Source organism: Lactuca virosa, chromosome 8 (assembly GCF_052849685.1).
Source record: "Lactuca virosa cultivar CGN04683 chromosome 8, Lactuca_virosa_CGN04683_v6, whole genome shotgun sequence".
Classification (NCBI taxonomy): Eukaryota; Viridiplantae; Streptophyta; class Magnoliopsida; order Asterales; family Asteraceae; genus Lactuca; species Lactuca virosa.
The window spans coordinates 26,907,170-26,920,734 of NC_136433.1; the positions used below are offsets into that span (position 1 = coordinate 26,907,170).

Sequence of the window (13,565 nt, forward strand, 5' to 3'; positions counted from 1 at the left end):
TAGGACCGAAAGGTAGGTTGGCCACCCCAGATATGCCTGACATATGTTATGCTATGTTATCTTGTGGTAGTTGTAGGGGTGAAATAGTCCCCGTATCCAGTTGGGATAAACTGGAGCGTAGGTCAAGCACCCCAGAACTGCTTGACATGGGTAGGTCGGGCACCCCAGAATTGCCTGTCAGGGTTGGTCGGGCACCCCAGAATTGCCTGGCGGGGTAGGCCGGACACCCCAGAATTGTCTGGCAGTATGTATATTGTTTGGTATGTGGTATGATGGGGGAACTCACTAAGCTTCGTGCTTACAGTTTTCAGTTTTGTTTGAGATACCTCTTCAGCGAAGGGGAAGGAGTCGGCGCGGTAGTAGCGCATCGCACACATTCTATTTCCGCATTATGACGTTCTTGGGATTGTACTCTGACATATTTATTATTTCATGATATGTTTTTATGACACTTGTCTCATGGGTTATGAGTTGATATGGTATTGATGTTGCTTTTCAATAAACAGTTTTAATAAATTACTTAATCAAAAATGAAATTTTTTAGTCTTAAAATCGGGATTTTACATTTGTACCTATAAATACAATCATTCATATACGTTATTTTTTCATATAAAAGAAATAAATAAAACAAAATAACCCTGCCTAGTGCCTAGTCATGTACGGATTATCTATTCATATGATTTCTCCCCCACAAACTTGACAATGGCGGTTCTCAACTTCACCTTCTGTTGCTCCAAACTTCACTGTCTCCCTCCTTCCAAACCCTCTTCTCCAATTCTTCAAATCCCTTCTTCTCCACAGGTATAGTTTAATTCTCTTTCTTTTTTATCACTTAATTTCATGTTTAATCTTCTTCCTAACATCCATGAAACAAGTAAATTACATGAACAGGTACGAACCCAATACAAAATCACTGATGACTCCCCCATCAGTTTTTCGGAATCCATGTCCAAAGTATGCATAACAGCTCTAGTCTCTGCTTCCCTCTTCTTCGCTGCTGATCCTGCTCTTGCATTCAAGGTTAGTTCATCTCTTCAAATAATTGGGACATAATTTTTTGAAATCATGAAATTGAGTTTTGGGATTCGAAATTCTGATTGATAATGTTTGTGATGTAATTATCCAGGGTGGAGGACCGTATGGTTCTGAAGTGACGAGAGGCCAGGATCTTACAGGAAAGGACTTTAGCGGCAGGACTTTGATTAAGCAGGATTTCAAAACGGTATCATGATATGAAAATTTCGAGTTTCGCAATTGAAATCGCATCAAATTCCTTACAAAACTCGAAATTAATAAGCTTCAATTATAATTCTAGTTCATTGTATTCGGGTTCACAAACACAGATTGTTAATTATATGATCTAGAATCTGTTCAAAAAGTTTTTTGTTCTAACTTTTCTCTCCCCCTCCCCCCTTTTGATCCAGTCGATTTTGAGACAAGCTAATTTCAAGGGTGCAAAGTTACTTGGAGCTAGCTTCTTTGATTCGGATTTAACAGGTGTTTCATCCTTTTTAATAAATCATTAACAAACACCATGTCAATTTGGGATTTTGAAAGTGATGATCTATTTCATGATTTCAGGAGCTGATCTTTCAGATGCAGATCTTAGAGGCGCAGATTTCTCATTAGCAAACGTAGCAAAGGTGAGAAAATCCTTCAAATAACCAATCACTACATGATCATAACAAGGAATTCAATTCACTTCCTTTTTTCTCGAATTTTTACAGGCGAATTTGACAAATGCTAACTTGGAAGGAGCACTGGTTACAGGGAACACATCATTCAAAGGATCAATCATAACAGGCGCAGGTTAAATTACAATTACATTCTGTAAAAAAGATTGTGTTTTTTTTTCAGTTTTATAAAAACTTTGTTATTCTGGACAGATTTCACTGATGTCCCTCTAAGAGAAGATCAAAAGGAATATCTTTGTAAAATTGCAGATGGGTAATCTATGTAAATTGTGCTCATTTCTTTGCGTATGTTTTTGTGTGGAGTTCTAAAAATGATTCAAATTTCACTGCTTCTGTATTTTCAGGGTGAATTCTGTAACAGGCAATGAAACACGAGAGACATTGTTTTGCAAGTAGCATGGCTTGTTGTTAATTCTTAAGTTGTGTAAAAACTTTATCATTCTTTTAATTTTATTTTTTGAAAAGTTCCCTCATTTTGATTGAGGATCATCTTATGTTGGTGTTTGTTGAATTCTTAACATAAAAATTAAAAGCTATAGAGATAAGTTGATATCATTAGATAAGATGTTATCCATGTTCCATGTTCCAGCTTTCGGCTATCAAACAACTAGCAATTAGTTTTGACTAACATGGCCTACTTACTATCTAATGTTAGGAATATCTAGGGGTGACATACGAAAATAAACGGATTTGCATTGAGATTTCTGACCGCCAACCCGCCAAATAAATGGGTCGTGTTTGTGTTAGTATTTGGGTTCGGGTGTCAACCCGCCAACCCATATAATATATTTGATTAAAAATTATGTTGAATATTTATATACCTATTAAGTCTTGTTATGATATGTTTGTTTTGCCCCTTATGATATTTCCGTTTTAGATCTAATTATAATATATCATATTTAAAAATAATATTTAGTATTTGGGTTCACGGATAAACCTGCCAACCCGTTATCTGAATGTGACCCATGAACCCGAATCTGACCCGCAAACCTGTATAATTAAACGAGTTGTGTCTGGATTGATGTTTTCAACCTGCCAACCCGTAATACGAATAATTATATGGGTCGTGTATGTGTTGATATATTTTGATCCGCCAACTCAAACACGACAAAAATGCCACCCCTAGGAACATCCTTTCTATCAAAGAATCTTGATTTCATCAATGGATTGGTTCAAACACCGGAGAGACTAAGGGTGCATTTGGTTGTGGAAAATTGTTTTCATTTTCTGAGAAAATGTTTTCAGAAAATAGAGTTGAGTTTTCATTTTCAATTTTCAATGAAAATTTTAGAAAATGCGTTTGGTTGGAACCGGTGGAGTTTTCATTTTCCATCTTAGAAATTTGAAAAACTGTAAAAATCACTTTTCTAATTTACGTACAATTTGGAAAACTGAAAATTTTCATTTTCTTGGAAAATTTTGGAAAACTAAACGAACCAAACGCGTTTTCAAAATTTCCGTTTTTCTTGAAAAAAATTCCAAAAAAACTGGAAAAATTTTCCACAACCATACACACCCTAAAAGTGTTATGGAAAAGTCATTTAGGGACGAATTATCCAAATCTTCGAACTATAAACTAATATTCATAACTTGTATGTATATTGACAGTTTTTGTGATTTAGGCTTTAATTTATTTTGATATTTATTTAGTAATGTTACTAATAAGTTCAGTAAATCAACCCGTACCTTGGTGGATCACCGGATAGAGTATGTGCCGTAGTTTTGAAAAGAAGTTGCTTAAGATCATGGTCGAGCACGAGCTCTCTCCACATATCCTCCCAAAGCGGAGAGTTGTAGTGGGCGGTCAAGACCCGTTTTAAGAAGTTCTATAATTAAATAGTTCTTTTTATACAATTACAAAGTAAGTGTATAATAGAAGGTAGGTAAGAATAAAACTAAAATAAACTACATATAAATTTAAAATGAAATATTACCTAAACGTTAAAAAGAAAATGTGTCAAAACTTAAACCAAATATGGCAAAATGAGAGGTTTGGAAGGCTAATAACTAGAGCTTACGTTTGATCTGAAAATGAATAATCACAAAAATAACCAAACATGATATAGGTAAAAAATGAGAGGTTTGGAAGGCTAAATAACTAGAGCTTACATTTGTAATGAAAAAGAATAATCACAAAAATAACCAAACATGATATAGGTAATATCACAGAATAACTATTTTTTTTTAAAGAAAATGACAATTTATTTTGCAAATATGACCATGCAAAATAACTTTAAATGCGCTATTTTGTTTATACTAGATTGAATGCGAGTTATTTGTGAAATTCAATAGAAATCTACAAAATAAGCTGATGTCATGTGTCAAATTAGGTGGGCGTTGGAGCACTTCATCTCCATCGTTGTTGGCGATGATCCCAACATGGTGTATTGTTCTCATTTACGAGATACAAAATTTTAGGGAAACTTATAGGCATGGTTTTTTTGTTATTCATAGAAGGTTGTAGATGAGAATAAACATGCACGGAAGGGTAGTTAGGATTCAGTGACCGAATCTAACCGAATCTAGAAATCGGTTTCTAACGAGTGAAAAGAGGCGGTGATATAGTGATAAACTAAGAAGAAGGGGTGGGTAAGATTTGCTAGAAAAATATGCGAATCGTTTTTTCATGTATGGGATACCGAAAAATTCTTGTTGGATTTCATCCATGTGGCGAAATCGTTTTTTGCTTTTTAGAATGATCGAGTTCACGGATGGTATAAGACAAAATACTTGTTCGATTTCTTCAAAAGAAACATATTAGAAGAAAGGACTGTGGTCGAAGATGGTGGTCACTCGGAAATGGGTAGTCTTTGTTTCATTCTGTACATGTCAGATCATAAATTAGTAACTGCATCCAATTTCTAAAAAAATCCAAATTATTTCCATTTTTGGAATGAAATATTTATGGAATCTCTATGAATAGGATCAAACCTCATTCCATGGTATTTATATGAGGTTTTTCTTTCTTATTTTAAAGAAAGTCCCCGAGAGGGCTTAGTTGATTCATGATTTATGTTTCTTCTTTCGTTTCCTTTTCGTTTGTTTCGAGAAATATATCGATCAATTTCGATTCTTTCTTTTTTCTCTTGATTCTTTTCCAACGGTGGAGATGATTTCACTCATTTTAGAAAAATAAATAAACATAATATGTGCCCAATTTATTTTTAAAACTTTAATAATAAATAGATTGAAAAATAAATAAATAAGGCACTGTAGTAATTTAATATATGAGATGGACAAAAATTATAACAAAATCAAACCATAAGGATAATCTGAACAAAAAAAACATTTAGCTACGAACTGGTATAGATCAACCCACAAAGGATTTATATAATTTGGAGTAAATTCAATAAATCAGACGGTCCATGTGGTATTTTGTTGTGGTTTTCGACTCTGGCAAACATAAAATTACTCTTCGCTGTTGTTTGAACTTTCTTATTATTTGTTTTATTATTTACATTAATAATATTTAAATGGCTCGCCATCTTATCCCCTAAAATCCACAAACTACATTACAAACCCAACATGCCTCAATCTCTTCATGTAGTCTTGTCGCTCTCGTTGACCAAAATCATCGGTGTCTACATCGTTCACGATTGGACCAGAGAGTCCAACCTCTTTATCCAACTAAATTTAATTGACCTTACTAATATCAGCTTCGTCGTCAGTGTTATCGACCACCATGGTCTAGCCTCAAACTTTGTATCTTTGACATCAATCCAGACACTGATGACAATATTTCGTTCTTCAACTCTTTCTTACAAAACATGCATTATCACTTCCTTGCTATACTTTGAACCCCTCGATGGCGCCATTGCTCTCATCGACTCCTCGTCGGCATGCACCTGACGAAGCAGGCAACCCCTTTGATGAATTATTAATCAATAATGTTATGTGTGGAATTAGCGACAAATACAAGTATTTGTGGTTGTTGGAGCACATTCTCATCGTTATCGTTGCATTGATATCCATGCATGATTCCCACATACGGTTTTGTTCAACAGAAATTTGGAGAAACTAAAACCCATGGTTTTTCTGTTATTTGTAGGAAATTGTAGAGAGTAATAAGAAGAAACAAGCAAGCATGGGGGTGGCTAGGCTTCGGTAGCCGAATTCACACCACTTTTTTTTCATCCATGGGATTACATAAATTTTGTATCGTGGATGAAATCCTTTTTCAAAATGATTGCGTTTAGGGATGAGATGCCATAAAATATTTGGGGCGAGTGTGACCAGGAACGTTTAGGAGCTTCTGACTTCTAGCTTTTAACAAAACGTTTTAGTTCAAACAAAAAGTTTCGTTTGACAATACAAGTGTTTAGCTTTTAGTTTTAACAAAACACTCAAATTACTTCATGTAGCGTTTAACAAAACGTTACTGGGCTTTTTAAATCAATTCCAGAATTACACTTAAAAATATATTTATATATTTATTTTTTAAAAAAATTATCTTTTTATCTAATTTTATATATTTCAAAAGCTTTTGTCAAAAACTCATATAACAAATAAAAACTACAACTTCTAGCTATCAGCTACCAGCTACCCGCTACTCATTACCCGTTACCCGTTACCAGCTACCAGCTAACAACTATTTTTGTCAAACACGCATTTGTTGGATTTCAACGAAAAACATATTAAAAGAGAAGACGGTGGGTAAAGATGGTGGGCGAAATGCGTAAACTTAGGGCCTGTTTGATTTGGACTTACCGGGTTCAGTCAGTGCTGACTGCTGACTCGGTCAGCAGTCAGATGTTTGATAATTACATATTATAGCTGATTCGGTCAGCCCATTCCACTTACTCGGTCAGTCCAAAAAAACCTCCTGACTGGAAAATAAGAAGGCTACGCGTTTTTTGCCCTTGCTCGCCTCCAGCCTCCTTCGCCAATACCCTAGACAAAAGTCGATCCCCAACACCTGTTGATCGCCTCCATCGCCAACAACTTCTACCGCGAGTTCACCTCTTGCGCCATCTTCCCCGGTGACGACCACACAGCGCCGGTGACGAGCTCTACTGCAGGTAACGTTTCTGCGTTTTTTTTTTTTTTTTTTTTTTGCTTTTTTTTTTCTGAAATCACAAAACCCTTCATATTTGTTGTCAAATTACTGATTTCATTCTGAAATCAAAGTTTGAAATTACTTCTTTCATTATTCTTGGATTCAATTAGTTTGAAGGGTTAGCATAAAATCAATTCATAATGTGTTTTTGTTTATGAAATCTGATTTTATGTATATGAAGTAATGAATATTTGTGTATGAAATCTGATTTTCTCTATATGAACTAATGTGTGATTTTAACATGAACTAATGTTTGAATAAAATCAGATTTTAGGTTGCTGAAATCAGAAAATGTTGAATATGTTGTACATGTTTGTGTGAAATCAGAAATTAAATATTGTTATATGCTTATGAGATCAAAATTTATTTGTATGAAATCAAAATTTATGTTGTATATGTTGTTGAAAATGTGATGAAATCACATTTATGCTTGATTTATTTGTAAATGTGTGTTATGTGGATGATTTAGCTATTTTTTTTTTCCTTTTTTACAATAGACATGACAGATAAAAGAACTAGGGTTAGTTGGAAGTCGGAATTGGTGGACAAAACTTTTTTGGAAGCATGTATACAAGAATTAACAAGTAATGGCCGGGAGGGTAGTGGCCTAAAAGCAAGCTCATGGGCTGTGGTCGCGGAGAAATTGAAAACAGATCATAATTTTGTTGTCGAGAAAAAACAAATGAAAAACCGATACGACTATTTAAAAGCAAAGCATGTAGTGTGGTTAAAACTTAAAAACAAAACAGGAAATCTTTACAATCCCGTAACAAATTCTTTTAACATGACTAATGAAGAATGGGAAGCGGAAGCGAAGGTATATATATACATATTTTTTAAATTAGATTATTCTTTTTTACTACTTTAATAATATTTATTAAATTTTCAAACAGTTGAACAAGTATGTAGATAAGCTGAGAAATGCACCCCCCCCCCCCCCTTGCCCTGATCTGTGTACCCAACTATTTGATGGGGCGACCTCGACCGGTGTTCAAAGTTGGGGGTCATCTTCGACACTACCTCATCCCAATGAAACCTTCAGTACACATGATTTTGAGGATACGGAGATGGAAGAGCCATCACCTCATCCAGATACCCCAAGCTCAACAGTACCTCAACCTACTAGTGAGGAATCATCTGGGCGGACAAAAAACAAGGGGGGAAAACGAAATGGTCCTAAAGAAACCACACTTGATGATGAGTTGAAAGAAGTTGGAAAAGAAATTATCAAGGCTGCACAAGCATTCACGGAAGCAAATAATCTTGACAAGGAGATGGATGCTTGTATGGCGAAGTTGACAAGCTTAGAGTGGGGAGAATATGATCCGAAATACACCACTACTCTTATGCTATTTGTTGAAAGTGCTGGTAATAGGAAAATTTGGTTGCGCCTTAACTTGTCAACTTGTGAGTCGTGGGTAACAAATGCGGGAAGAAAGTTTGGATTAGTTGGTTGACTTTAGTATGTTATGGTTCATTGTTTGACATTAGTATGTTATGGTTCATTGTTTGACTTTAGTATGTTATGGTTCATTGTTTGACATTAGTATGTTATGGTTCATTGTTTGACTTTAGTATGTTATGGTTCATTGTTTGACATTAGTATGTTATTGTTCATTGTTTGACATTAGTATGTTATGGTTTAGTTATGTTATGGATTGTTTTCTTAGGTGCAGTTATGTTATATGAATTTATATGTTATGGAATTTTATGCTTTTAGTATTTACATCTTACGGTTTGTTATGTTATGGATTGTTATGTTATTGATTGTTATGTTATTGATTTAAATGTAATTTGTATTTGACATCTAACATGACACATGGATAAAGAAGGTGACTTTTTATATTTCCTTATATTCTCGTGGTATTGGTTGATGTTGGTCCGACAAAGGCAAAGAATAATTAAAAGAATAAGAGCTAGCGAACAGGTAGCAAAGGGGTATGTGTATACGCAAGATTTGATACACGGATGTCCTATACAATGTTACGATATGATACGCCTTTCACAAGATGCATTTGTACTATTATGCAATCACTTTACACAAAGAAATTGGTTGCAATGTAGTAGGACAATAAGCGTTGAAGAGAAGATGGCTATGTTTTTACATGTTATAGGACATCATGAACGTTTTCGAGCTGTTAAAGAAAGATTTCATCACTCCACACAAACGATTCATCAATGTTTTCATGAGGTCTTACGTGCAATGATGTGTTTTGCACGAGAAATTATAGTACCAACCTCGTCTACTCCAACAAGAAATACCTTAGAACGACATAGACGGCTAATGCACATATTTCCCGGAGCAATAGGTGCACTAGATGGAACACCTATACATGCAGTTGTGCCCGTTGATCAACAAACTCGTTATAGGGGAAGAGGAAAAGGTGAATGTTATCAAAATGTAATTGGAATTTGTAATTTTGATATGATATTCACCTTTGTATGGGCTGGATGGGAGGGCATAGCACATGATTCTAAAGTTTTGAAATAAGTTGCATTTAACCCGATTCATCACTCCACACAAACGATTCATCAATGTTTTCATGAGGTCTTACGTGCAATGATGTGTTTTGCACGAGAAATTATAGTACCAACCTCGTCTACTCCAACAAGAAATACCTCAGAACGACATAGACGGCTAATGCACATATTTCCCGGAGCAATATGTGCACTAGATGGAACACTTATACATGCAGTTGTGCCCGTTGATCAACAAACTCGTTATAGGGGAAGAGGAAAAGGTGAATGTTATCAAAATGTAATTAGAATTTGTAATTTTGATATGATATTCACCTTTGTATGGGCTGGATGGGAGGGCATAGCACATGATTCTAAAGTTTTGAAAGAAGTTGCATTTAACCTGACTTCCAGATTTCCATTCCCTCCACCAGGTTTGTAACTTTACTATACGTTTTATTATCTATATTATTTATATGATAAATTTGTCAATCATCTACAGATAAATATTACCTTTGTGATGCCGCATACACCAACACCCGTGGATTTATGGCTCCCTACCGCAATACTAGGTATTGGTTAGCCGATTTTCGAAGAAACAGAGCTTTAACTAAGGAAGAAAGGTTCAATCATGCTCATGCACAACTTAGAAATATCATTGAACGTGTTTATGGTGTATTGAAGGCGAGATTTCCAATTTTAAAACAAATGGCTCCTTATCCTTTTCCAGTGCAAAGAGATATAGTCATTGCTTGTGTTGTGATCCATAATTTTATAAGGAAATACGATATTCAAGATGACTTATTTACGAACTTTGAACAAAACACTATGGTTACTCCTAATGTGGGTGGTGAAGGAAGTGAGGGCCAAAACATAGAAGACATAGAATGGGGTTCAGAAGCCGTTGACTATATGACTACTTTGCGTGACCAGATTGTTAATCAGTTACTTTCAAATGGTTCACGTTAAATGATGTACTTTTTTATTATGTATGGCAATTTGTATTTGGATTTTGTATTACACTTTGTATTTGGATTTTAATTGATGTATGTTTAATTTGGATTTTATATGATAGTTTATGTTTTTATAATTATTTTATCCAGCACAAGAGACAACACAAGGGTAATAAGGTCATTTTTTTTATTCAGAACAATCATTCAGATAAATTATCAAACAGCATAAACTCAGTCAGATATGGACTCAGTCAGCATTTCTAACCCAGTCAGCTCTAACTCAATCAGTAACTATCAAATGACCCATTAGTCTATTTGGGGAGAGGAAGATGATTTCACTCATTGTAAATAATAAACAATGTGGCCCATTTTATTTATTAAAATAATAATGATAATTAATAAATAAGAATAGATGAGGACAATTTACACATCTTATAACAAAATTAAATCATAAAAACGGTCCAAGTAAAAGAATATGGACAAAACCGATTGAACCAAATCAGTTAAACCAGTTAAGAAAGTCAAAACCACCATTAGCCATCATTGCGTCATATAATTAGCTGGTTACCCATGATTCTTATATAAACAATTATTAAAAACTGAATTGATATCCGAACAATCCTATCGAATGTCTTGCTTAAATGATTTCAATTCTTCTTACCCTCTTTTTTTATTTTAACTCCTTTAACTTGTATATATGTTTTAAAACAAACCCTTACACTTTTTTTTCATTTCAAAATCTAATAACTTTCAAAATCAAATAACTTGATTTTTTATTTGAAATATATAAATAAAAATATATGTTGATAATCTTAGAATGTATACCATTGACGGGCATTTATATTTTATATTTCTTAATTAGTACTATGTACATTTTATTAACTTATTAAAATATAAAGATCGAAAATAATTATAAATTTTAGAAATTATGCGAGTAATAGAAAATCTTTAAATAATGTTGATTAAAAACGTTCAATATTTTATTTTTAGTGTTACTTTAAATGTAAATTCGTTTCCAATAAAATTTATTTTTTTACTAATTATTAATGATATATTTTAACATTTTAAATTTATAATTTTAATGAATGATCAATTTATGACATTTTTATTAGAGTATTTTATTGAATCGTCTTTACAGTTTTGTCGAAATTGCACGTTTGGTCCTTAACTTTTTTTGCACTCGGTTCTTTCCTATGATTTGATTTTATTGCGTTTTTCGTCTCTTACATATATAAAGTTAGCGATCAAATGTGCAATTTTAATCAAACCATAGGGACGAATGTGCAATCGTATATGATTAATCATAAACACATATTTACTCAATCAAGTACACGCATTATAATAAAATAACAGAAAAAACAACGTTATATAAACCTAAAGAATTCATCATATATATATATATATATATATATATATATATATATATATATATATATATATATATATATATATATATATGATGAATTCTTTAGGTTTATATAACGTTGTTTTTTCTGTTATTTTATTATAATGCGTGTATTTGATTGAGTAAATATGTGTTTATGATTAATCATATACGATTGCACATTCGTCCCTATGGTTTGGTTAAAATTGCACATTTGATCGCTAATTTTATATATGTAAGGGACGAAAAACGCAATAAAATCAAATCATAGGAAAGAACCGAGTGCAAAAAAAGTTAAGGACCAAACGTGCAATTTCGACAAAACTGTAAAGACGATTCAATAAAATACTCTAATAAAAATGTCATAAATTGATCATTCATTAAAATTATAAATTTAAAATGTTAAAATATATCATTAATAATTAGTAAACAATAAATTTTATTGGAAACGAATTTACATTTAAAGTAACACTAAAAATAAAATATTGAACGTTTTTAATCAACATTATTTAAAGATTTTCTATTACTCGGATAATTTCTAAAATTTATAATTATTTTCGATCTTTATATTTTAATAAGTTAATAAAATGTACATAGTACTAATTAAGAAATATAAAATATAAATGCCCGTCAATGGTATACATTCTAAGATTATCAACATATATTTTTATCTATATATTTCAAATAAATAATCAAGTTATTTGATTTTGAAAGTTATTAGATTTTGAAATGAAAAAAAAGTGTAAGCGTTTGTTTTAAAACTTATATACAAGTTAAAGGTGTTAAAATAAAAAAAGAGGGTAAGAAGAATTGAAATCATTTAAGGAGGGCATTCGATAGGATTGTTCGGATATCAATTCAGTTTTTAATAATTGTTTATATAAAAATCATGGGTAACCAGCTAATTATATGACGCAATGATGGCTAATGGTGGTTTTGACTTTCTTAACTGGTTTTACTATGGTGCGATTAAAATCCCCCATGTATGGCTCGGCCCAAAAGTTAAAACCGTGATGTTCATTTTCCAAAGTCACTTGACAAATAGAAAAATTAAAACGATTTTTTTTTTCTTTCAGAAAAATGTTTATGTGCTTATTTTATATATATAAAATCAAACAAATCATGTGGTAACATGGCTACCTCATATATAAATTGATAATTAGATTTCTATTTATTAACCAGCTTTTTTATCTGTCGATAAATGTATATTTTTATTTATAATCGTAGATTTGGAAACATGTTTATTTTATATACAATTTGCTCGATGTATATTACAGTTATTCATTTGCATTTTAAGGAGTATACTCATTTAAACTAGGGTACACGTATATTTTTTAAATGGAGTTTGGTTAACAGTATCTGGTGTTGCCCTTTTTCCTTGAGATTGAGGGTTCAAGTCCTGCAGTGGACATAGGTGTAATAATTTAGGTATAGTTTACTATATTAGTTGTTTCAAAAAAAAATCAAGAGTGACAACTTCATTAATAGGAAAAAATATTTTCTATAAGTTTTTTTGGGAAATTGATTAATCTAACCATTTTTTGGTGTATTTTTGACAAAAATAACCACTATAAATTATTTATTGCAAAATAACCATTATTTTCGGAATGGACCATTCCAGAGTCCATTTCGATTGTCTGCCTAGGCCGGCCCATCAAAGACCTTCCGAAATGCCTATTCCGAACGGACTTGACTAATCTGACTTGTTTCGGATTTCAATTTACAAAACCATTTTTCGGATTTTATTCCGACACAATCCGGATCTCGATTTACAAACTCATTCTGACACATTTCAGACATCACTACACATTTAAGAGTTAAGATACGAAACACGATCATGATGACTTTGTTGTTTTATAGGTAAGTCCTTTACTCTTAGACTTTTAACATTTTAATTTTAAGATTTTTGTTCTTAGTATTTTGTCTGGAATACGAAGAACATGTCCAAAATGCACAGAACACGTTCCGAACTTGCAATACATGTTAACATTACATGTAGAACCAACCCAAAACTAGTTTAA

At 32.7% G+C, this 13,565-nt stretch overlaps 1 protein-coding gene across 1 annotated transcript; it reads left to right on the forward strand.

Moving 5' to 3' along the window:
• The first annotated feature begins 643 nt into the window (after positions 1-643).
• On the forward strand, positions 644-2,183 carry LOC145128900 (Tetratricopeptide repeat (TPR)-like superfamily protein). The gene is made up of 8 exons (XM_079063679.1): positions 644-801; positions 892-1,020; positions 1,127-1,222; positions 1,425-1,497; positions 1,582-1,643; positions 1,728-1,809; positions 1,887-1,947; positions 2,039-2,183. Exons 1-8 carry the CDS (start codon positions 703-705, stop codon positions 2,088-2,090), a joined length of 654 nt encoding a protein of 217 aa, XP_078919805.1. The 5' UTR covers positions 644-702; the 3' UTR covers positions 2,091-2,183.
• The last annotated feature ends 11,382 nt before the right edge of the window (positions 2,184-13,565 follow it).

Excerpts from the sequence above, each read along its gene's own strand:
- LOC145128900 (XM_079063679.1), top strand. The coding sequence starts at position 703 with ATGGCGGTTCTCAACTTCACCTTCTGTTGCTCCAAACTTCACTGTCTC. Across the intron at positions 1,021-1,126 it reads ATCCTGCTCTTGCATTCAAG|GGTGGAGGACCGTATGGTTC; the intron begins GTTAGTTCATCT and ends GTAATTATCCAG. Across the intron at positions 1,644-1,727 it reads CATTAGCAAACGTAGCAAAG|GCGAATTTGACAAATGCTAA; the intron begins GTGAGAAAATCC and ends GAATTTTTACAG.